This window comes from Zeus faber, assembly GCF_960531495.2.
Source record: "Zeus faber genome assembly, chromosome: 2".
NCBI lineage: Eukaryota > Metazoa > Chordata > Actinopteri > Zeiformes > Zeidae > Zeus > Zeus faber.
The window spans coordinates 27,056,314-27,081,279 of record NC_137189.1 but is presented as its reverse complement, the minus strand read 5'-3'; the positions used below and the strand labels follow the sequence as shown (position 1 = coordinate 27,081,279).

Sequence of the window (24,966 nt, the reverse complement as noted above, 5' to 3'; positions counted from 1 at the left end):
ATGAAGGATCCTCATCACCCCAACAACGGACTGTTTCAGCTGCTGCGGTCAGGCAAGCGCCTCCGCAGTCACACAGCGAGAACAGAGAGACTGAGACGGAGTTTTTTCCCGCAAGCCATTAGAACTGTCAACGCTGACCTCACCAGGGGTCCTAACTGAGCCATGCACTAGGCTCCACTACCTACTGTACTGTATGTAGCATACTGTACCGCATATTGTGTCACTGTTCAGGGTTGTTCGTGATGCCGTATTGCTGCGCCGTACTGTTGTATACTGTGCTGTATTATCCCAAACACTACCTCACACTATTCACATTCACATGCCACTTTAATTCACATGCCACTTTAAATGCACATATCTGTACATACATAGGCATAATCCTTCTATCTATTCCATTTTATTTCAATTTATTTTTATTGTATTTTATTCTATATATTTTTTATCTTATTCTATAAGTATTCCACTTACTGTATTACGTTTTAGTCAGTTAGTCGGTCTATTAGAAAGGAATTTTCTACTTTTTATTTTATTTTATTTTTTTATTTTTTCCTAGGACATATTGTGTGCTATCACCAGGTGCGTTGCATTACATTTCACTGCATATATCTATGGAAGTATGTATATGTATGTGACAAATAAAAATCTTGAATCTTGAATCTTGAATGCTGACGTTGGTCTCTGGGCACTGTGAGCTGCCCACCGCTCCTGGACTGCCCCATGGAGGCAAAGACAAACCTCGATAAAACACATTTCGCGGCCTCCCTTTGTGTCCGCCGCTGTAGCTGCATGCGTGTGGTGTGTGTGACAGAATAAAGATGAGCTGAGCTTGTCCAGTTCAAGGACAATGGCACAAGACCAATAAAAATGTGGTAATGCCATGGTTTAACTTGGTAATACTTACATAAGAAATTGACTTTTAAACCGTCTTTCTATTGTTAATTTCTTTCAATAAAAACCTTTTTTAACATTTGTTTGAAAAAAAAAATTTTGCTATTTACATGTAGTTGTCCACAAAGTTGCCTTTTTTCCAAAACTGCTATCTTGTCTCTAAAATAAATGAATGAGACTACCTTGCATTTAAGATTAGATTAAAAATGAAGCAATATAAAATTTATAACAAAGTGTCAAAGTGACAAAGTGTATCAATAAAATGGCCAAATAAAAGTGATTTACTGAAATGCTTTGAGTCAGCGGTTCTCAACGTGGGGTCCGGGGACCGCCAGGGGTCCTTCAAGAGGTTCCAGGGGGTTCCCAGCAAATGGACTGATAGTTCAACTGCAATATTCGAGATCCAACTTGGATCTAATTTCACTATTATCAACTCCTGTATCCAACCCTTAATTGATATAATAAACAATTTCCCAAATCCCAACTGTGGTTTGTGTCGTAGTTAATGATGATAATATTTCATTTGTGATAAAATGGTGGCCATGGTAGCCATTGTAAAGCTACCACTTTGCACTCTGATAACACACAGACACCAGTAAGGTTAGTAAATTTTATTTCATCTTTATTTCATAGACTTTAAAAATGGGATGAGTCCATTAACAGGAGTCCATGATGCGTTTCATGGAGCTGAACCTGTTCATGTTGCCCATTCCCATCTCCCTGAGGTTCCTGTACTCGCCGGGCCTCAGATACATCATCCTTCCACGGTAGTTGGGCTGCTCGTACATCAGCCAGTGGCCGTCCATCACGTTGCAGGACTGGCAGTCGGGCATGCGGTAGCGGTCCTGCATGTTGTCGCAGTCGTCCATCAGCTCGTGCATCTGGCCTCCAAAGTTCTCCCTCTCGTAGATCCTCATCCTGAAGGATCCACGGTGCTGGTGGACAAGAGACTTAAGGGGTTAGTTTGCGTCGTAGTCATAGACTCAAGTACTCAATGGATGGACATCACCCAAAATGCCTGCAAGAACTCGATTGGGGTGGCGGCTCAAAAGACTTGTATCGGTATAGATATATTAATAATAACGTGATCACAGTTTGTTGATTATTTGGCCACACATCCTTCCTCAGAACAAGGAGCATCATCAGCTGATGCGTTATTAATTCAGGATTATATAGTGTATACAATAGGGGTAGGAGAAAATAAGCATTGACTTATACCTGCTGCTTATCTTTTGTTTCGTAAATGTATAAATCAATCAATGATATCAACCTCCAATCTCCCATTGAAGAATTTGGGCGGCAACAAGTCATGGTAAGGGTTAGGGGTTGATTAGGTGGGTAGATGGGTTTGGATTTGAGCGAGGTTCCCATATCGACAGATGCACCAGCTACAGTGCTTTGCCTTCCCCTTTGTGGGGATAAAAGGTAGGTATAAAATGATTAATATTTGTTTTTATTTAGTTAAACGTTTCCATTTTCTCCTTCCAAGGGACTAGGGGTAGTTCTAGTAGGGTTACGGTTAGGTGTAGTGGAATCGTTGTGGTTAATATGAATTCCTGTTAGGAAGAGTGAATAGTCTACAATGCACTGACCACCCTCTTAAGGTAAAAGGTAAGAATTTAATTTGTTAATATCTATTTGAGCTAATTTTCTCTCATGCCCTTAGGGGTTAGGGTGAGGGTCTAGGGGTAAGGGTTTGTCCAGCTCCTGACTTTTTCCCCTTACAAGCCAATGGACACCAACTGGATCCCTATGACCCTCTCACGGACCGATCAATAAAGTCTTATCTTACCAGGGGGATCATGCGGCAGGAGCGGATGCAGTCACTGACGCTCATGCCCATCAGGCGCTGGTTGTCGGGGTACTCGCCGCGCCTCACCAGCATCTGGTGACCCATGAAGTTGGGTCTCTCGTACACCATGAAGCAGCCGCTCTCCACCCGGCAGGAGTTGCAGCGGCTCAGGTAGGAGGTGAGCTCAGGGCAGTCGCTGCTGGTCTCATAGGAGCGACCCTGAAAGTTCCTGTCCTCGTAGAAGATGATCTGCAGGGGGAGGGGGACAGACCTCACTCGTTAGTCAAACGCTATGACACCTCCATCCCACAAGGTTTGAACTCTACAACTCATTGGTAAGGTTTCATTTCTGTTCATTCTACAGTGGGAATTATAAGAGGGTTCAGTGTGAATCCTGCCTTCCTCTGTGTGAGTTAGGAATAGGAAAATAATTCTGAATGGATCCAGTCACTGATGAGGAATGATCGTGATTCTTCAAAGTCCAAAGTGATGACCCAGAATGAATGTCATCCTTACCTATTTTCATTAAATGCATTTCACTTGCTTGCTTGTTTTGCTTGGTTAATTTAAAGTACTTTAAAGAAAAAGTACAAATACCCTGAAAAATGACTCTAGTCAAAGTATTTGCTTACTTTGCTTACTTTGTATTTATTTGTACTTAAGTATTAAAAGTAAACTACTCATCATATCCAATGTCCTGACATTACAGAGTCTATTATAAATAAAGAACTACTGTAGCTTTCTGTTTCTGGAGATGATTCTCATGCAGATCCTGATTTTTTATATACTTTTTTAAGGATATGGACCCAATTAATCAATATAGATATAATCATGGTGTTCGAAATGTAGTAGAGTAAATAAGTATAGACAATTGCTTTGAAATGTAGCAGACTTACAATTGCAAAGTCTCTGGGAACTGAATATACAGAAGTACGACGGGCTACAGTTACCGGTCTAAATGTTATTTCCAGGATTTCAGTGGATGTGGTTTTACTCACCCTGCCCATGGTCATGATGTTGGTGAGATAATCTCAGATGCACTGCGGCCACATCAAACCCTTGACCCTTTTTATACATTGCTCTGCCGTAGTATCGCAGCACGTATTGTGCAGAAAGCTTCGACTCATCACTATCATATTGTGTCATGCAGCGCTATAGGGCGTGTGCTCTACTGTACTGTACATCACTTATTATGGATACAATAATGGCTCTTTACAGTAAGGTCAGACAGTCATACAATCACAACTTTGTTTGCCATGCCTTTGTTATTTTTTATCGCTCATCTTTGGGAAAATTTGCATAATAGCGCAGCAACGGCAGATAGGGTTTGTTGGTTTTATTAATGGACAGACTAACTAACTTACTAAAGATCAAATTATTATTATCATTGTCATATTGAATAAACCAATGATGAGCCAACTTGGAGAAATATTTCATTCGGACGCCCCAAAAATGTAATAAGTCATTAAAAATGTCCTTCAAGGGAAAATGTGATTGAATCCTTCTGGTGTGACCTGATTTGGGTTGGTTGGATGGAGCTGGATGGGGTTGGGTGGAGCTAGGTATGTTGGGTGTTCCACCTCCATCCTCTTTGACCTTCCCAAACTACATGCAATGTAAAACACAAAAATAACCATTGAGTTCTGCTGTTTGAAAAAAAACTGAATGCAGTTCCCACGTGGTTCCGGATGATGACTCATGAGGTTTTGGCACAAAGGTGTAGAAAAGGTGCTCGCAGGACGGGCGATATAAAAGGGCCGCGGTTTGGGCACCAAAACTTGCCACTCAGTCATCTGCAACCATCTCAAACCGTCATCATGGGCAGGGTAAAAATCCATGTTTTTTTACAGTACAGAGAATACTTTGATATTTACAAAAACATCTTTGTTGCTTGTTAACTTTGGTGTGTATCCATCGATTCTCCATAGGTGTATACAGAATACATCTATTTTATGATGTTTTTTGAGTCATAAAAGGAAAAAAAAAGGTCTGAAACAGATCTTGAAGGGCATTCCTGTAACTTCCAGTTCTAGGAAGCCTTTCTTATTATGGCTGAATCGGTTTAAAAGGCCGGTGTTTTTAGACCGAAAAAGTTCTTGGTCAGAGAGTGTCTAGTGTTGCTCCCCTACTCATGTTTCATCATATGTTGAATATATTTTGGCAACGTGGTCCATTTACCATTACAATGGATTTGAGCAGTTTGACCAGCCGCAGAACTTTCATCCCAGAACGTTTAACAATGACCTTCATGAGTAACGTTATCCTCTTCCATCCCCACCGCAGATCATCTTTTACGAGGAGAGGAACTTCCAGGGTCGCTCCTATGACTGCAGCAGCGACTGCTCGGACATCACCATGCACCTGAGCCACTGCAACTCCTGCAGGGTGGAGAATGGCTGCTTTGTGGTCTATGACCGCTCAAACTTCACAGGAAACCAGATCTTCCTGAGGAGGGGCGAGTACTCCGATGTCCAGCGCATGAGCAGCATGATGGGCATGGGCATGACCATGATGGAGACCATTCGTTCCTGCCGCATGATCCCAATGGTGAGTTCCTCGTGGTTAGATCTTGTCTTGGAAACCTTCTCAGTAATGATCTCATCTTGGGGACCTTTCTGGGGATGGTTTCCAATACCATTCTGATGATGGTCTTGTCTTGGAGACCCTTCTGGCGATGAATGACACTGTAAGTGTGACCCTTTACACTTTGGCTTCCCCCTACAGCACCGTGGCCAGTTCAGGATGAGGATCTACGAGAGGGAGAACTTTGGAGGCCAGATGCACGAGCTGATGGATGACTGCGAGTCCCTGCAGGACCGCTACCGCATGTCCGACTGCCAGTCCTGCAACGTGATGGACGGCCACTGGCTGATGTTCGAGCAGCCCAACTACCGGGGTAGGATGATGTACCTGAGGCCCGGCGAGTACCGCAGCATGAGGGACATGGGCATGAGCACCATGATGAGGATCAGCTCCATCAAGCATATCGCGGACATGTGCTAAAGTCTCTGTCACAAATAAAAACTGTATTTTGAAGTACCTCTCTCTCTGGTTTGTCGTTTTTGGTGGGTTGAGAGGAAGGGAAGGTCTCAGGGAAGGACCTTCAGCAGTCCCTTGAGCTTTCATGTTTTTTCATGACTCAGTCAAAAGTTCTTGTCAGGCCTTTTCCCGATATTACTAAATTGAGCACTTGGTCTCTGATTCTTAAGCACACGGTTGCTTTTGCAGACCATTGCTTGCAGACCAGAATTATTCCTATTGTCTGAATCAATTGTGTATTGTTCAACGGATTTTGGATCTGAAATCTGACTTTTAGTTTAGTCTTCTTGAAAATTAAAAATGTAGAAAAAGAGTTGGCACATTCCTTGAAAACATTTGATAATAAAAATTTGTTACATGGAGAAGCATGAGGACTCGCTGTGGTTTGCTTGGATTATTCTATTTATTTTATTTTATTTAACAGGATGAATTGATGAAACAAAAAGGAAAATCACAGCGATGGCGATGCTTTCTTAATAATAACAGCACATATATAAAGTGGTCGTGTTGCCTTGACATTAAAAGCACAAGCTTCAAATATTTCAGCCCTTTAATGTTTATGAACCTTCATCTTATTTGACTTCAGACCCCGTAGCTCTTAAATAAGTCTCCCTTTTATTTTTTTACTTAACTAATTAAGTATATCAATTCAAAATTTGCTTGTGAATTTCCCCAGTGGGGTTAATGAAATTTAAAAGGTAAGGTATTTCAAAATTATAAAATTAAAAATGTATAATTATATTATTATGTTGTCTTATTTTTCTTAATGTATAAAAACGTTTTATTTTGAGTGTAAGTAACACTGTAATTAGTTAAAATAAAAAAGTACATCAAAACATATAAATTGTTTTCAGGGTAATATTTTGATACATTTTGTCATAATATTTATTGATTGATTTGTTGATTTATTTATTCATTTATTTATTTGTCTATTTATTTTTCTGTTTATGAAATTACTGATTAAATACATTTCTGAATAAATCATTGGTTCATTAATAAGCCAATAAAAACCTTTGTTCTCACTCAATTGCTGTGTAATCCTGTATCAATATAAATTGATTAGCTGGGTCTTTCTGGGGTAGAAGCTTAGAATCCCAGTGAATCAAAAGAACAGCTGCCCACCTGCAGCACAAAGCAGCTCAGCACAAAGAGGAGGCCTGGAGGCCGCACACCCAATTTAACCTTCCATTCCACTGGATTGAACACGATACCGCTGCATCAGCATTTTAAAAAGAAAAGTACGTAAAATGAATTCTATATCTTAAAAATGATTTTATTAAATCACCTTGCAAGGAAAGTTTGCTCATCAAACATCTAATCAGGGCTGAATCCAGCTGAAATCCTGACTCATGACTGGCTGCTTCCCCTTTTCAAATAATGGAATCTATCCTAAGGAAACAAAGCAATAATAAAACATCACATAGAAAATGTGTTCACTCAAATTAGAATTTTCTCTTTTTTGTAAAGCACTTTCAGTTGCAGTTAGTAAGTAAGCCTTTACTCACTGTTTACCAATTTACTTACCAACTTATGTATAGAAATAGATATTTTAATATTATATATATATATTATACACCGATCAGGCACAACATTAAAACCACCTGCCTAATACTGTGTAGGTCCCCCTTGGGCGGCCAAAACAGCTCTGACCCGCCTCATTAATGTTTAGATAGGTGGTATGTGTCAAAGTAACATCCACATGAATGACAAGACCCAAGGTTTCCCAGCAGTCCAGTTGTGACGCTGACATGCTCATTGTAGGTGCTTTAGGCGGTGGACAGGGTCAGCATGAGCACTCTGACTGGTCTGCGTCCACACATCTCCAGACACAGCAAGCTGGGATGCACTGTGTGTTCTGACACCTTTCTATCATCGCAGCATTAACTTTTTCAGCAATTTGTGCTACAGTAGCTCTTCTGTGGGATCGGACCAGACGGGTTAGACTTCGCTCCCCTAGCGCATCAATGAGCCTTTGGTGCCCATGACCCTGTCGCTGGTTCACCGGTTGTCCTTCCTTGGACCATGTTTGGTAGGTACCAACCACTGCATACTGGTAACACCAAACAAGACCTGCTGTTTTGGAGATGCTCTGACCCAGTGGTCTAGCCGTCACAATTTGGTCCTTGTCAAAGTTGCTCAGATCCTTACGCTTGTCCATTTGTCCTGCTTCCAACACGTCAACTTCAAGAACTGAAAAAGACTCTTCACTTGCTGCCTAATATATCCCACCCCATGACAGGTGCTACCGGAAAGAGATGATCAATGTTATTCACTTCACCTGTCAGTGGTTTTTTAATGTTGTGGGTGTATATACTGTACATATCGACTTCATTGCATTCATACTTTTTTTCCTTCATTTCACTTAATTACATGCAGGCAGTTGACTGGGAAAACAGGCATGTTGGCAGTTTCAATGAGGAAGGTATCAATAAACACATATATTCAGACAAGGTAATTCAAATATATACATACATTTAATATAATAGTATTTTTTTCACTTTCACAGTGAGGAACAAAAGTCCAGCATCGGTTTCGTGTCGGATGCTAAACAGTGACACTCTGCGAGTCAAACTAGCCTGCTCCCGACCAATAATAATACTCTACATGTTTACATGTAGTAAACATACTACATGTTTACATGTACGCTACATGTTTACATGTAGTAAACATACTACATGTTTACATGTACGCTACATGTTTACATGTAGTAAACATACTACATGTTTACATGTACGCTACATCCGCGGGTCGCTACATGTTTACATGCAGTAAAAACACTGCATATTTACCCGCGGCCAGCTTCATGTTTACATGCGGTCTGGTGTGATGTCGTCTTTTGGAACTGATAAGAACCCTAGCTGCTGCGTTCTGAACTAGTTGAGAGTGACCTTTGGTTGATGCCAGAAAAAAGGGAGTTACAGAAGTCTAGTCATGAGAAAATTAGGGCGTGGATTATTTTTTCGCTGTGTGATAGTATTGTTTTGATTCTTGATATGGTTCTCAGTTGAAGGAAGCGTGTAGTAAACTTACATGTTAACATGCAGCACACTTAATGTTTACATGTAGTAAACACACAAAATATTTACATGCGGCCCAACATGCTGCTCGCTGTATGTTTACATGCGGCCTGCTATATGTTTACATGCAGTAAACACACTACATATTTACATGCAGCCCGGTTTGTATTTACATGCTGCCCACTATATGTTTACATGGGTTCCACTACAGGTTTACATGTAGTAGACATACTACATATTTAAATGTGGCCCCCTATGCATTTACATGTGGCCCCCTATGCGTTTACATGCTGCCTGCTATGTTTTTACATGAGGCGCACTACATGTTTACATGTGGCCTACTACATGTTTTGAATGCGGCCCGCTACATGTTTACATGGTTACATGCGGCCTGCTACATGTTTATATGTAGTAAACATACTATGTGTTTATATGCGGCCCTCTATGTATTTACATGTTGCCCGCTATATGTTTACATGTTGTAAACATACTATATATTTACATGCGGCCTCCTACAGGTTTACACATTGTAAACATATTATATATTTACATGCTGCTCACTATGTGTTTACATGCTGCCCGGTATACGTTTACATGGGCCCTATACATGTTTACATGTAGTAAACATAATATATATTAACATGGGCCCCCTACATGTTCACATGAAGTAAACATACTACATTTTTACATGCGGCCCCCTTCATTTTTACATGTAGTAAACATACTACATATTTACATGCGGCCGGTTACATGTTTACCTGCTTTCCACAAATTATTTTAAAAACGCTTTTATTAATGCTTAATTAATAAACACAATTTTAATAAAGATTTTAACTATATTAAAATAGACAATGATTATAAAATAAAATAAAAAAATCTCGGTTGCCGATTGGGATTGTGGTAAAGCCAAAGAAAGCGGCAAGTGTGGACTTCTGAAAAGCAACTTGTGGAATAGTGGCAGACTCATAAGGGTCTCATTAGTTTATAATGCCAGCGTCGCAAGTTTGCTGCACAAACAACCACTGTGACGAGCTGTACGGCATCCATGTTTGTTTTGGTATCAAAATATCGCGAGATATTTTGCCTCTCATGATGAAGATACCTTCTCGCTCCGTCTGTTCTCCGTCTTTAGATTTGTGCTCCTCAGAGACAGCAGTTACTGTATGTGTGTGTGCAGAAGACACTGAAAATCTACAAATGTCAGTCGTTTAATGTGCGCTGGTCAATCTTTTCATTGTCGTTCATGATTGAAAGAATCACATAGTGTGGCCCCAGCTTTAGTCTTTGCGCAAAGCCTTAGAGGCATTTCCTGTAAAAAATAAGAGTGTCTGCAGTATTCAAGCTTATCTTATCTCCTATAAATGTTGTATTTTTATGTTACACATTTTATTCTCAATACTGATGTATCAGAGGTTTAGCTGTTTAGATGCTGAATTCCTGCAGTCAACAGAGCAGCTGATCAGGCTTCCCTGTCAGCGTGCTGACCAAGCACACACACACACACACACACACACACACACACACACACACACACACACACACACACTCACACACACACACACACACACACACACACACACACACACACACACACACACACACACACACACACACACACACACACAAACATAACAACAACACACACACACAAAATATAATGATAATAATAATAGTAATAATAATAATAATAGCAATAATAATAATAGCAATAATAATAATAATAATAATAATAATAATAATAATTATACAATATAAATTGGATCCATCATTTATTTGTTGTTTACTTGTTTCTATTGTTAACTGGTGGAACATGTTCCGTTGTCAGGGTAGATCAAGAGTTTATGCTGAGAATTTTCTCGTTTTTGCAATTATGAAAAAACGTTAATGCAGGCAATTCTTCAAATATCACACAATGATATCAAACAATGATAGGAGAGCAATTTCGTCTTTTGTACATATTTCAATTGCTTGTTATTTTTTGCAGTCCCCGCATGCATTGTACAAACCTACATGTTAATAACAATATCATTTATTTCACAATCATTAATTTGCTGATTGGACACCTGAACGTTTTTCCAGTTAAAAACCCTAAACTCATGGACCCTCCCATCCCACCCCTACTATTTAATTTACCATCAGTGGACAGCAAGCGCTGCGTGGATGTACAGTACAGTCTGCACCTCTATGCTTTTGAGCTGACTCAGTTATTTCATACAATCGCAGCACCGATTCTTTTGATGTCGCATCAGGCATAAAAAGGCAGCCGGCCAGGGAGGTGAACGGCAGAAATCCAATACTGGAACCATGAACGGAAAGGTAACGATCGATGAAGGTCATGGGTAACGGTGGAAGTAGGATAGAATATTAGGGTTTTATTGCAGATAGAATGGTGCTGATGTTGATTTGTTTCAGTTGACAATAACAAAATAGGAAAATGTTGCATAATTTGGACTCCAGATCCAAAGGCCTTCCACTCGCCACAAGAGGTTTTCTCCTCAAGCAGAAACAACTGATGCATTGTGCTTGTCTTCCCTGCAGATCATCTTCTACGAGGACAGGAACTTCCAGGGTCGCTCCTATGAGTGCAACAGCGACTGCTCGGAGATCTCCTCCCACCTGAGCCGCTGCAACTCCTGCCGGGTGGAGAGCGGCCAGTTCATGGTGTACGACCAGCCCAATTACATGGGGCAGCAGTACCTGCTGCGCAGGGGCGAATACCCCGAGTACCAGCGCATGATGGGCTTCAACGACTGCATCCGCTCATGCCGCATTGTCCCAGTGGTAAGTCCAGCAAAGTACCTGGGAATTATATACACTCAGTCTGGTTGAACACGTTGAACCATGGACCAGACTCTAGAGTGGAAGTAAACAATTTCTGGGGATAAAAATGACATGATTCACCACCAGAAGCCTTTCACACGTTGTGTCTACCTCCAGGGTTTTTAAGCCCTAAAATTCACTGTGATTATATGATCTAATGTTTTCATTAATATTGTTGTACATTTCCCGGGCCAACTGTCTTGAGGGGTCTAATTACCCTGTTGTCAACCACTTAAGCACAGTATACCTCCTTATGTTTAGAAACTTCTGTCAAGGTAAATGCGTTTTCCTTGAGCATTGATTTGCTCTGTCCCAAATGGTGAAACAAGTGAGCATATCAAAATATGGATAATGATATTGGTTCATTATCACTGAATTATAAAATCACAAATTAGGCAACGGTTTTATCAGTCTTGGCAACCTGCAGCGCATGCATCAGGCACTATAAGTTAAATGTCTGTGTCAATGTTGGTTTTCATTTCCTTTTCTTTGCCACCAGCACCGTGGACCATTCAAGATAAGGATCTATGAGAGGGAGAACTTCGGAGGCCAGATGCATGAGCTGATGGATGACTGTGAGTCCATCCAGGACCGCTACCGCATGTCCGACTGCCAATCCTGCAATGTGATGGACGGCCACTGGCTGATGTACGAGCAGCCCAACTACCGTGGAAGGATGCTCTACCTGAGGCCTGGCGAGTACAGGAACCTGAGGGAGATGGGGAGCGATGAGATGAGGTTCAGCTCCATCAGACGCATCACAGAGTCCTCCTAACCGCCCCGCATCCAAAACGTCTGGGAAAGATGTTTTTTTTTAATAAACATGAAACTTTTAAAAACACAAGGTGCTTTCCTTGGTTAAAAAACTCTCAGCTAAAACTAGGAGGTGAACAAGGGAAGCCCCCTCTGTATTCCAATATCCTCCAATCATTAATCAATGTGTTATTTTCATTGATATATGAAAAAAACCTTCCTCTTAGCCATAAGGCGTCAGGCAGAGATTCAAAAGATGTTTTTTTTTTTGTTTTAAGAATTTGACTTTATGAACAAAAGAAAGTGTTGAATACTCCAACAGTGAGCTGTGCAGTATTTTCATGTATAACTCTTCCCCCAGCTGTGCTGTACACTGCAGTCACTTTGAATTAAATTCTATAAATTGGAGCAATATTACGAATGCAATAAAATCCTTTGCTTCAGATATTCTGCTTTTGTCCCTTTGTCCTTACATTACAACAACTAATCAATCAATTCAATGTATTTTACAATAATACATCAATCAATTTATTGCATTGTACAATGACCGATCAATTAATTGAATGCCTTGTACAATGATATACTAAGCAATTGAATGCTTTGTACAGTGATGTATCAATGAATTGAATGCCTTGTACAAGGACCTATCAATCAATTGAATGCCTTGTACAATAATATATCAATCATTTTATTGCATTGTACAATGGCCGATCAATTAATTGAATGACTTGTACAATCACCAATCAATTAATTGAATGCCTTGTATAATGACCGATCAATGCATTGAATGCCTTGTACAAGGACCTATCAATCAATTGAATGCCTTGTACAATAATATATCAATCATTTTATTGCATTGTTCAATGACCGATCAATTAATTCAATGACTTGTACAATCACCAATCAATTAATTGAATGCCTTGTACAAGGACCCATCAATCAATTGAATGCCTTCTACAATAATATATCAATCATTTTATTGCATTGTACAATGACCAATTGTAACAATATATCTAAATCCATGTAATCACATAAACATATATGCACACACTTAATGAAGAACACAACTTCATGTAGCTTCCAGTCACACACCTTTATTTCTGCACACAGGGTTAATTCTTTCACAAACCTTTTAGATTGTGTCCTCCCTTGGGTTCCTGCCAAAAAGCTTGCCCCATCCTCAAAGCTTGCCTTATCTTGGCCTGACCAATTATTTTCTGCACCTGTCAGGTCAGGCTGACTGTATATTCTCTGTATCTGTGACCTCGAACTGACCATATATTCTCCGACTCCCTGGAAATAAATTGTTCGTCTCAGAGAGCTCTGATCCGACCCTTGTACAAGTAAAACCAACGTCTGTCTGCCACTTTATTTAAGACCAACTAGCCCGATTGACAAACTGCTGATTAAAGTGACCCTCTAATTTCTGTAACACGATCAATTAATTGAATGACTTGTACAATCACTGATCAATGCATTGAATGCCTTCTACAATTAACCTATCAATGCATTGAATGCTTTGTACAAGGACATCTCAATCAATTTAATGCCTTGTACAAGGACATATGAATCAATTTAATGCCTTGTACAAGGACTTATTAATCAATTGAATGTCTTGTACAAGAACCTATCAATCATTTAAATGCCTTCTGCAAGGACCTATCAATCAATTGAATGCCTTGTAAAATGATATATCAATCAATTGAATGCCTTGTACAAGGACCTATCAATCATTTGAATGCCTAATGCAAGGACCTATCAATCAATTGTATGCCTTGTACAAGGACCTTTCTCAACTCACAGTCATTCTCTGTTGGGGTAGCTATACCATCTCTTGATTGATTTCACTCCGCTAATACCTCCTAGTCAATATGAAACCTTTCCTGTACAACCCGAAACTGGTCCTAGATTTTCGAGGTATGACCTTCATTCTTACGTATTTTGTTTTGGCACTCAAACTACAGGTACTCTACATGATTGTAGTCATTTCATCCATATCTGCTCCAATGGGAGGGGACGCATCCCTGAGTTCAACCTCGCTCCACCAGACAACAGCCCACTTAGATGCCCTTATTATCACTTCCGTCGGCATAGTAAAAGCTAAGGGTGAATAAGTGCAACCCGCCACGACATTGTCTATTCATCTGAAGTAAATTTAAAAAAAGGTTTTGGGGCACAGAGCCATGGGCATCTCCCTCTTGGCTGCTAGAACTTGGTTCCAAATCATCCTTGTTTGCTCTAAGCAACAAGAAAAGACTGGAATTATAACCTGCTTGCCTTCATACCATATACTGTATACCACCAACCTCCGTGCACCACACTAAAGAAGACCTTACCTTTCTACATTAAGAAGACAACCTAAGCTCATACATCTTTATCCTTTGATATGAAAATCCCTCTTGCTCTCCGCCAGGCCCGCCAAATGAGTGTTCATCGTAATCACATTAGGTAATTACTCTATACTGAAAAAATGACCAAAGCACAATAGAAAAAAAACAGTGTTTTGCTTTCCTTGTAATTAATCAATGTAAACACAAGCATCCATCTTTTTTCTACACTCACTTATTTCTGTTACGGGTTGTTGCAGGCTGTACCTGGAGCTGATGCTTACTACAAACGTAATAATGCTTAGGACTACTATTTCAGCCAATTCAAATTAATTTCAAGTGTTGCTACAGTATATGCCATAATACTACTACTAATACTACTACTACTACTACTACTAATAATAATAATTAAAATAATAATCATAATCATAATCATAATAACCATAATGTTATTATGATTATGATTATGCTGATGATGCAGATGATGATGATGATGATGATGATGATGATGATAATAATAATGATTATTATTATTATTATTCTATTGACAACATGGCATCTGTATGTACATGTTTCAGTGTATCACAGCCACAGTCTCAAAGTGCTACAACTGATCATATGCTCAATCACGCCCGTTAATAAAACATAAACAAACAGGAGTTTTGGTGAAGCGATACAAAAGTGATTATCCATGACAGAGGTAGACATTTATTTTTAAGGTCAACTGTGCATGTTGTCGTGGATTCAATTGGAATCAAACATGAAACACAACAGTCCTGGTGCATAGCAGAGAGTTATTCTCAAGAATGCCATAGTGAATAATCAAGTGTCCAATCAATCAAAAGCGCTGAATTGTTTTGACCGCACATCCATAAACAAAGACCACAGGTTCAGGGAGTGCACAAACTACCAGAACAATGTCTTTGTCGGACCCGTTGCCTGTACGAGTTCTGTTCGAAAATAAAAACCGAAAAAACAAACAAACCTGAAATGTTTATTGCTTGCATGTCTATATGCATAATGCTGCTATCGATATGTGGCACTGCCCGATGACCGAGCTGCTGAGAGAAGTTTCTTGTTGTTCGGCCTTTGTCTCGGAACAAAAGCAGCGCCCCGTCACACCTGCACACAATGCTCAATTACAGTCGCACAGGGTGCCCTATACCATCCTGTCCAGTCAGGGATTTAAACAAAGGAGATGGAGATGTTTTGGGATGTTAAGCCACGTATAAAAGCAGCTGGTACGGAGCATTAGCTGTACAATTACCAGCCAAGTATCACCATACAGCCATCCATCCATCAACCAAAGACTCATCATGACCATGGGCAAGGTAAGACATTCAGCATAAATCCTCAAAGATTTCAAATCAACAACAAGGGTTGGAATCCAATTGATGCTCAGTGATGGCACTCCAATCCGTTGTCTTTTTCCCCTGCAGATCATCTTCTACGAGGACAGGAACTTCCAGGGTCGCTCCTATGAGACCAGCAGTGACTGTCCTGAGCTCACCTCCTACCTGAGCCGCTGCAACTCCTGCCGGGTGGAGAGCGGCTGCTTCATGGTCTACGACCGCTCCAACTTCATGGGAAACCAGTACTTCGTCAGGAGGGGAGAGTACTCTGACTACCAGCGCATGGGCATGTCCGACTGCATCAGGTCCTGCCGCATGATCCCCATGGTAAGGCCTAAAACTCACTTCACATACGTGTTATCTAGTTATTCGGCTCATTGTGACTGTTGACGATGGTTTTATTTTCTCCCATTTGCAGCACAGGGGACAGTTTAAGATCAGGCTGTACGAGAGGGAGAACTTCGGAGGCCAGATGCACGAGCTGATGGACGACTGTGACAACATGATGGACCGCTACCGCATGTCTGACTGCCAGTCCTGCAACGTGATGGACGGCCACTGGCTGATGTACGAGCAGCCCAACTACCGTGGCAGGATGATGTACCTGAGGCCCGGCGAGTACCGCAGCATGAGGGACACGGGCATGAGCAACTCCATGAGATTCAGCTCCATTAGGCGCATCATGGATTCCTGTTAAAAAAAGAAAATAACTACTTTTGTGAATAGAAGGTTTTTAATAAAGGCTTGTATATGAAACCTACAGTTCCAGTCCAGTTTGTTTGATGTGTGGTAACACTGGAGATAAAAATTTGGGTGGCTTTTCAAAGCTGCAACCAGGGACAGATTCAATTTATAGGTAGCACTAGGTGGACATTTTATCTGCATTCATACCCAAATTAATATCTATTTATACTTATATATATAGACATTGTCATCCACAGTGTAATATGTTGCCAACAACAGTGACTGGATAATTATGACTGGGGGATCCTAACTATTAACAGGAAGTGCTAACCTTTTATCTAAATATTAGAAAATTATTACATTAGTACAATAGACGAGGAAATGAATTACACTGCTACACAAGGAGGGTCCAGTGTTTTCCCATCAGAAGCCAAATCCCCAACCCAACATGTATCTGCTTCAATGAGCTGAAGACTCACTGTGTATTTAGGCCTGGATGACCAACTTAGTGTCCAGTTGAGTCCAATTAAACACAAGTCTGTGCAGCTCTGCAGACAGTTTGAGACAGAAAAACAAGGGTTTCTATAGTCAAAGGTTACACAAAAGATTTTAAAAAGGGTGCTATATCGACACATTAGTCACTATAGTATTCAGGTAAACCATCAACAATACACTACATAAGGAGGGACACCCGTCCATTACTTATGTATATGTATATTAAAAAGCAACATTCACATAGACTGTGCCCTTGACCGCAGCCATATGCAGTTCATATAGATGCTACACCACTGCAGGATTAGACACTGGACTGTGGACAGCGTTGTGGCTGCATGGGCGGAGCAAACTATCTTGACAGACAAATGCAAATAGTCTACAGGAAAGCAGTTTGAGGAAACTCAGTGTTTAGATGATACAACATATAAGACTACACTGTTATCATTGACCCACTTATTGCTGATAATACCTACTCACAACAAAAAATGTGTACTCACAGTCACAGAAGAACTTTCTGCCTGTTTCTGTGGTGCACAGTGTCAATGTCCAGACCTTTATTTTTTGTGGAACTTACAGCCGGAGGGGCAAGGTTGCAGGTTCTAGTTCCTGTTCCTCAGATATGTCTTTAACCGACGAAGCCATGAAAAGTTCACATGCAATTGATGTGACAGCAAAGTCAAGGAGATATATACGCCAGTTTGAAGAACTCGAGCAAAGCTTCTTTGTATGGCTTTAGGTGTATCACATGTTGACAATATTCAAAAAGATGCTTTTTCTGGTGCTGTTCAGCATTTTTAATCAGTTACCCCGGAATGGTGAGCCATCGGGGAAGTGCAATCCTTGTATTTGGGGTTGAGGGCAATTACTCTTTACAGAATGTGATATGAATCTGAAGAAAATTGTCTGTTTAGTTCATTACTCAGGCTGTTGATCACTCGATAAAAACAGTCCTGATACTCATCCGATGTTTCCAAATGCTATCTGGATCTATCAACAGACTCTGGCAGGTGACGACGCTGTTTTCTGGCCTGTAGGTGGGAAAGGTATGGGTGATACATATGTTTGTGTCGATGCATATCAATGGCGATTGATTCAAGCTGCCCTTTGGCACGTTCTCAGACCTTGCCATGTGGCAGCGTTGTGTCCAGAGGATCTACTACAAAAGAGAGCAGATCATTAACAGATGCCAACTCTAAATCATTGGAGTGTAGGTGAAGGGGTTTTTTTATTTGTAAAGTTTTTCTGCTTCTTGAGAAATTGAACTATTCTGGAAAATCATACAATTTCTGCACAATTGCAAAACATCCCGAAACATAATTTCAACCTGTGGGCAGCGCAATAGATGCAAAGTGAATTCTATGCTTCTTCAAAAAAATGCACTGAGAATGTAAAAACAGTGCCAGTGGGGTTTTAGTCACTGGGAAGGCCCATATGGTACTGGTGGTGGTACTGTAGTTGGTGAGGGAGGCTCGCCATTGGGTATGTTTGTGCAGTGCCAGTGGTTGGATTTAATGATTGTCAGTGTGGATGTATACATGCAAAAGTGGTAAGCTGAAGCTGGTCATGGGTAGAGGGAGATGGTTAACTGTGGATCCTTCTGGATGTGTAGTGGCCTAATTTAACCAAACATCAGTAAAAGAGGCTGTCACAGGTTGATACTCACAATGGCATTTATGGTGGTTGACACAGATTGGTACCAACTAAGCCACGTGGAGCTAGTTTATGGAGATTTATGACGGCACTGCCTGAGCTACTCTCTTTAAGTGTAGGGATAAATTCGTAATGGTGTTTGTCTAGACTGGATTTCTATGTCTCCCACTTATAGACTCCCACTTCGGCCCCTGAAACTCCATCCGGGTGGAGGGTGGTGGTTGGAAGGTCTACGAGAGGCCCAACCGCATGGGCTACCAGTACTTCCTGAGGAGTGGTGACTATCGCTGCCAGCGCTGAATGGGATTTGACGACTGTGTGCGATCCTGCAGAATGATCCCTGTGGTGAGTTGCCACCGGGCACCCTACCATGTCTAAGTCAACTATTCTGTCTTTTTGTCATTCTGGAGGTGTCACTAGAACCCCATTAGAACAAAGTGAAGCCCAAATGTATTTCTGCCACTGCACACTGCACATATTTACTATTTAATAATCCCACGGCAGTGCAACGTTATCCTGTTAACCACTAAAAACATCACAAACACGTAGAACTGTGCTTTGTATTATATGGGTCTACTAATAGTTAAGGATGTAAGATTGGTGAACGATTTCTTTGTGGTGAACAAATCTTTCAAATTACTTGGCCGGGAGTCACTCAAGACAAAAGAATGAATCTTCGACTCACAAACTGAAAATAATTAGAAGATATAAGAATTAGAAGTTTATAAAACTTAAGGACTTAATTAAAGTCCAAGGCAAAAACGATAGATATTTGCCATAATTCACGGTGAATGCGACGGATTTACACTTTGCATTCCTCCAAAATAAATATGTGGAGAATTTTTATTATTTAAATATTAAAAAAAAAAAGTATTTTCCTTTGTCTGGGGACTCTCACACACTATTTGAACTGAATCACAATGTTTTACAACTGATGAGCTGCCGGAGTGAAATGTGCTGAGTCTGCGGTTTTGGATGAACTGGCATTGGAAGCGTTTGGCAGCAACACATGGGGGGATTAGACTGGCGTGACATGGGGGAAAAGAAACGTCTGGACAATGCTTTTGAATCATGAGGACAATTGTCAAGATTGACAAGATGTCCCTGATTCTAAAACCACCCAGCTAGCTTCTAGGGCTGTGAAACTTCAAGGAAAATGAGCAGTAGCAAATGTGAATCTACATACATACATACATACATTTAACCCAGTTTCCAAACTTTCCTGAACTTTTTTCTTTCTTTTTGTAAACCAATGTTTCTGACTAATAGTTAGTGATGCAGGACTTGATTTTCTTGCAGCAAAAAAATATTTTAAATTACTTGACTCAGGAGTCTGGAGTCACTCTGTCCAAAGAGTGAAGTAGGATTAAATTAAAGTCCAAGGCATTTGTCGTTATTCATATTGAATGTGACTGATTTACACTTGCACAGTCCATCAAAATAAATAGCTTTGACAGAATTAGATGATTGATGTGAGAATTCCATTCATAACTCTGAGCCGAACTGACTCTTCTGACTTTTGTTCATCGCTCAGGAAGTCCTCCCTCACTCCCCGTGCCTAACACCAACTCAACCAAATGAGTTGGACAAATTGAAGGACTCGTTTTACTGAGTGACTCGTCAAGAACTGAATCTCAAAGAATTCAACCGTTCATCACTACTGAAAGTCATCACTTTCCGTGTGAAACTTGTTCTGAACACAAAGCTGCTATTCTTGAACTGATATTGATGAATAAGATTGATTAGTGCAGCCTTGTAATTTTGATGTTGCAGAAAAATAGATAGTTTCCATTCAAATAAGATAAGATAAATCCCCGATTATTAATCCCCAAAGGGAAATTCCAGTGTTGCAGCAGCAATGATATACATGAAAAAACAGACATAATGTAAAAAAGCACACGTTATTGTGTTGAATCAATTACTATATATATATATATATATATATATATATGTATATATACACATACATACATACATACATACACACACACACACACACACACATACACGTATGTATATGTATATATATATATATATATATATACACACATTTGAGGTACCCCAGTCTCCAGCAGCCGTTCCCTAATGATGCCACCTCCATGAGCTGGAGCATTGTCGTCCATGAAGATGAAATTAGGCCTGTGTTGTTCATGCAGGGGCACAATGACTGTATTAATGATGTTATTCAGGTAGTATGGGCTTGTCACTGTACCATTCACAAAGTGTAGGGCAGTTCTGTATTGACTAGACACACCTGCCCACACTGTAACACCACCACCACCAAAGGCTCATCTGGTGACAACAGTGGCTGATGCGTAGCGCTCTCCTTGACGTCTCCAACATCGTTGGCGGCCATCATTTCTGCTCAACGTGAATGGACTTTCACCAGAGAACAGCACTTAGGCCACTGGTCCCTCGTCCAGCGTAAATGCTCCCTGGCCCGTGCAAGACGATGATGCCTGTGCCTGGTGGTGTGGTCAGGTAACCTTGCAGGTCGTCTAGCACGCAGACCACGCTGATGGAAACGGTTTTAAATGGTCTGATGTGACACTTGGGTCCCTCTGACCTCCCTTAAATGTGCCTGCAGTTGAGTGGCATTCATCATCCGGTTCCGCAGGGCACTGTTCACAATGCAGCGCTCATCAGTGTGGGATGTGGCCAAAGGACCTCCACGTCTATGCCTTTCTGTGACTCTTCCAGTGTCTCTTTATCTCTGTTGAAACCTGCTGATGACGCTCTGTGACACTCTAAGCTCAGTAGCCACTTCTGAGAACATCCTGTTTGAAGCCTCACAATGGCGAGGTACTGTTGATCAGTTGTTAGGTGTCGTCTTGGTCTCATGATGTAAAAATGTGAACAGCGTGATGAAGAGGACTGTTTAAATACCAATTCTAATTGAACCAGGAAATGTATTGGTCGATTCATGGATCAAACACCTGTTGTGAATTTTGCCGTTGAGCTCCTTGCTAGAGAACAGCAAGTTGTGCAAAAAGTACTGAAACATTGAACAGTTGGACATGTGCATTCAAAAGTTTAGAGAAGGTCAAATTAAGTTCACCTGCAAAGGTTATAGTGCATTTTAGCTTCATCCTGAAATTTCACCTGAAACCCGAATATCCCTAACTTTTTGTGAGTAGCGTATATACATAAATACAGATACACACACATATGCATATGTGTATGTACATATACATATAAAATAACTACTCTACCATATAAAAACAAATACAATAAAATTGAATTTAACTTTGTGAAAAGTAAAGTTTAAAAGTGAAAGTTAAATGTGAAGTAAAAATGTGTCTTGTGCATTACCATTCAGAGGAGGAGTTTCCTCTCCTAACACACAGAGGGGAGTCATTGTAGGTGGCTATTGCGGTGGGCAGGAATGACCTCCTGTAAGGGTCCTTATAGCAGCAGAGCTGAAGGAGCCTCTGGCTGAAGACACTCTGTTGTGTGACCAGTAGGTTGTGTAGGGGGTATGCAGTGTTGTCCATTATTCTGAGCAGCTTAATGCAATATCCTTCTCTCCACAACCAGCTCTAGGTTCTCCAGAACAGACCACAGCACACAGCCACCTTCTTTATCAGTTTGTTCAGTTTTTTGGAGTCGCTGGCTCTCATGCTACTGCCCCAACAGATGACTGCAAAGAAAATCGCACTAGCCTCAACAGGCTGGTAGAAGATATGTAACATCTTGCTGCACACATTGAAGGACCTGAGCTTCCTCAAGAAGTAAGTCTGCTCTCTCCCTTCCTGTAGACAGCCTCAGTGTTGCATTTCCAGTCCAGTCTGCTGTCGAGGTGAACGCCCAGATACCTGTAACCATCCACTACGTCCACCTCTTCTCCCAGGATAGAAATAGTGTTCGGCTTAGTCCTGGTCCTCCTGAAATCCACAACCATCTCCTTGCAGGTGGTTGTTTCCACACCATGCCCCAAAGCAGTCCACCAGTTCCCTGTACTTAGTCTCCTGTCCACCAGTGTGCACCCCACAATTCCTGAGTCATCCGAAAATTTCTGCAGATGACAGGAGTTGTATTGGAAGTCTGAAGTATACAGGGTGAAGAGGAAAGGTGAGAGTAGAGTCCCCTGCGGTGCTCCTGCTAACCACCCGCTCAGACACGCATTCCCTCAGTTGCACAAACTGTGTTCTGTCTGTCAGGTAGTCAATAATCCAGGAAGTTGTGGAGGCGTCTGCCTTCATCTCTTGGAGCTTCTCTTGTAGCAGTGCAGCCTGGATTGTGTTGAAAGCACTGGAGAAATCAAAAAACATGATCCTCACAGTGCTGCCTGCTCTGTTCAGGTGAGAGTGGGCTCGCTGAAGCAGGTGGATAATGGCGTCTTTATCTCCAACCTTGGGGCGGTAGGCAAACTGCAGTGGTTCCAGAGAGGTGCTCACCTGAGGTGTAAGATAGGCCAATATCAGTCTCCCCAGGACCTTCATGATGTGTCATGTTAATGCAACCGGTCTGTAGTCATTGAGAGCAGATGGAGAGGACTTCCTAGGCTTCTTAGGTACCGGAACAAGGCAGGATGTTGGCTGAGACTAAAGAGGCGCTGTAGAATAGCTGGTCGGCGCACCTTCAGGACCTTGGGGCTGATACTATACGGACCCGCAGCTTGTTCTGGTGCAGTGTCTCCAGCTGCCTCTTCAACTGACTACAGGAAACAGACAGGTGGGTGGCAGAGGTGGGCTCTTTTTTTCTTGATGCGGGGGGAGGTGTTGATGGGGCTGTATTGAAGTCCATGGTGGGGGCAGGGAGGGTGTGGGGTCTGTGTGGCTGGGGGTAGGGGAGAAGGCAGCTGAGGGTCCTGTGCTGAACCTGTTGAAGAACAACTTCAACTCATTGGCTCTGTCCAGGCTTCCCTCAGGCTGATCCCCTTCACCTTGAATCATGTGATCTTTTTCATTTCTGACCACACACCTCCACACGTTGTTTTGCTGGAGCTTGCTCCCCAGTTTTTGCCCGTATGCCTCCTTGCTCTCCCTCAGTCTCACTTTCAGCTCCTTCTGCACACTCCTCAGTAACTCCCTATCCCTATCCCTGAAGGCTCTCTTCTTCTTATTCAACAGCTTCTCCAGGTCGCTGTTGATCCAGGGCTTGTTATTGCGGATTATTGATGTGTTTTAAGTAGAATTTGAAACATTTTCACTGTGCCACACATAGTGAACACATCATTTGGAAAACAATAACCAATAAAATGTTCCTTTGAAGAGGACACTGAAGAAACACACAGGGTTTTAAACAAGCATCTTTCTTTATTATTATTTGAACAGACACAAAGGCGGGAGGTAGGACAGGGCTTTTCAGTTGAAGTCAGTGATGCGCCGGAGGGACCCAACCCGGGGACCAGTGCCGCCCCAGTCGCCGTAGCGTCGGTATTCGCCGGGTCGCATGTAGTAGGTGCGTCCCCTGTAGTTGGGTTGCTCATACAGCAGCCAGTGGCCATCCACCACGCTGCACGACTGGATGTCTGACATGTGCAGGTGCTCCTGCACGTTGGGGCAGTCGTCGCTCAGCTCTTGCATCTGGCCGCCCAGGTCCGGCCGCTCGTATAGCCTCATCCTGTAGGAGCCGCGGTGCTGGGGAGGGACAAATAAGGACATATAGGTGCAAACATATTCTAAAACTAAGGAATGGAATGCAACTTAACTGAAGAAATTGTCAGACCCTTTGGTTCAGCACTCCATCAAATGACATGCTCTCTCTTAGTCACAACTGTCCAAACTGTCCAAGACACATCCGTGTCTTAAAACCCCTCAAATCGAGGGATCCCGCCCTCCACTTACTGCAGGGATCATGCGGCAAGACCGGATGCAGTCGTTGATGCCAATCATGCGCTGGTTGTCCGAGTACTCCCCCCGGCGCAGGAAGTACTGGTGGCCCAGGTAGTTTGGCCGCTCGTACACCATGAAGCAGCCGCTCTCCACCCGGATGGAGTTGCAGCGGTTGAAGTAGGAGTGCAGGTCGGCACTGTCACTCATGCACTCATGGTGCCGGCCCTGGAAGTTCCTGTCCTCGTAGAAGATTATCTGTGGAGATTGGAGATGGTTGGTGGTTGGCAACACATCAACAACTGAAAATGTTCGGTCCTCTCAGTAATACAACCATTTGGGAATCAGTTGGGAATGAACCAGATGGAAACTGGT

At 41.7% G+C, this 24,966-nt stretch overlaps 4 protein-coding genes across 5 annotated transcripts; 3 read left to right on the top strand and 1 right to left on the bottom strand.

Moving 5' to 3' along the window:
• Window positions 1-1,544: 1,544 nt before the first annotated feature.
• On the bottom strand, window positions 1,545-24,849 carry LOC307248188 (gamma-crystallin M3-like; the record flags this gene model as incomplete). 2 transcript variants are annotated; one of them, XM_080024471.1, is made up of 3 exons in its annotated part: window positions 1,545-1,823; window positions 2,681-2,929; window positions 24,607-24,849. In XM_080024471.1, the coding sequence occupies 3 exons, from the start codon at window positions 24,799-24,801 to the stop codon at window positions 1,545-1,547; spliced, it is 723 nt and encodes a 240-aa protein (XP_079880597.1). The 2 variants fall into 2 exon arrangements, with proteins under 2 accessions (XP_079880597.1, XP_079880596.1); XM_080024470.1 differs by lacking the exon at window positions 24,607-24,849 and adding an exon at window positions 3,679-3,693.
• Window positions 4,498-5,683, top strand: LOC307227305 (gamma-crystallin M3-like; the record flags this gene model as incomplete). The annotated part of the gene is made up of 3 exons (XM_079996587.1): window positions 4,498-4,506; window positions 4,964-5,227; window positions 5,405-5,683. The coding sequence occupies 3 exons, from the start codon at window positions 4,498-4,500 to the stop codon at window positions 5,681-5,683; spliced, it is 552 nt and encodes a 183-aa protein (XP_079852713.1).
• Window positions 11,041-12,331, top strand: LOC307227304 (gamma-crystallin M3-like; the record flags this gene model as incomplete). Its single annotated transcript, XM_079996586.1, has 3 exons — window positions 11,041-11,052; window positions 11,194-11,517; window positions 12,056-12,331. The coding sequence occupies 3 exons, from the start codon at window positions 11,041-11,043 to the stop codon at window positions 12,329-12,331; spliced, it is 612 nt and encodes a 203-aa protein (XP_079852712.1).
• On the top strand, window positions 15,953-16,685 carry LOC307248190 (gamma-crystallin M3-like; the record flags this gene model as incomplete). Its single annotated transcript, XM_080024473.1, has 3 exons — window positions 15,953-15,967; window positions 16,076-16,315; window positions 16,407-16,685. 3 exons carry the CDS (start codon window positions 15,953-15,955, stop codon window positions 16,683-16,685), a joined length of 534 nt encoding a protein of 177 aa, XP_079880599.1.
• Window positions 24,850-24,966: the final 117 nt, after the last annotated feature.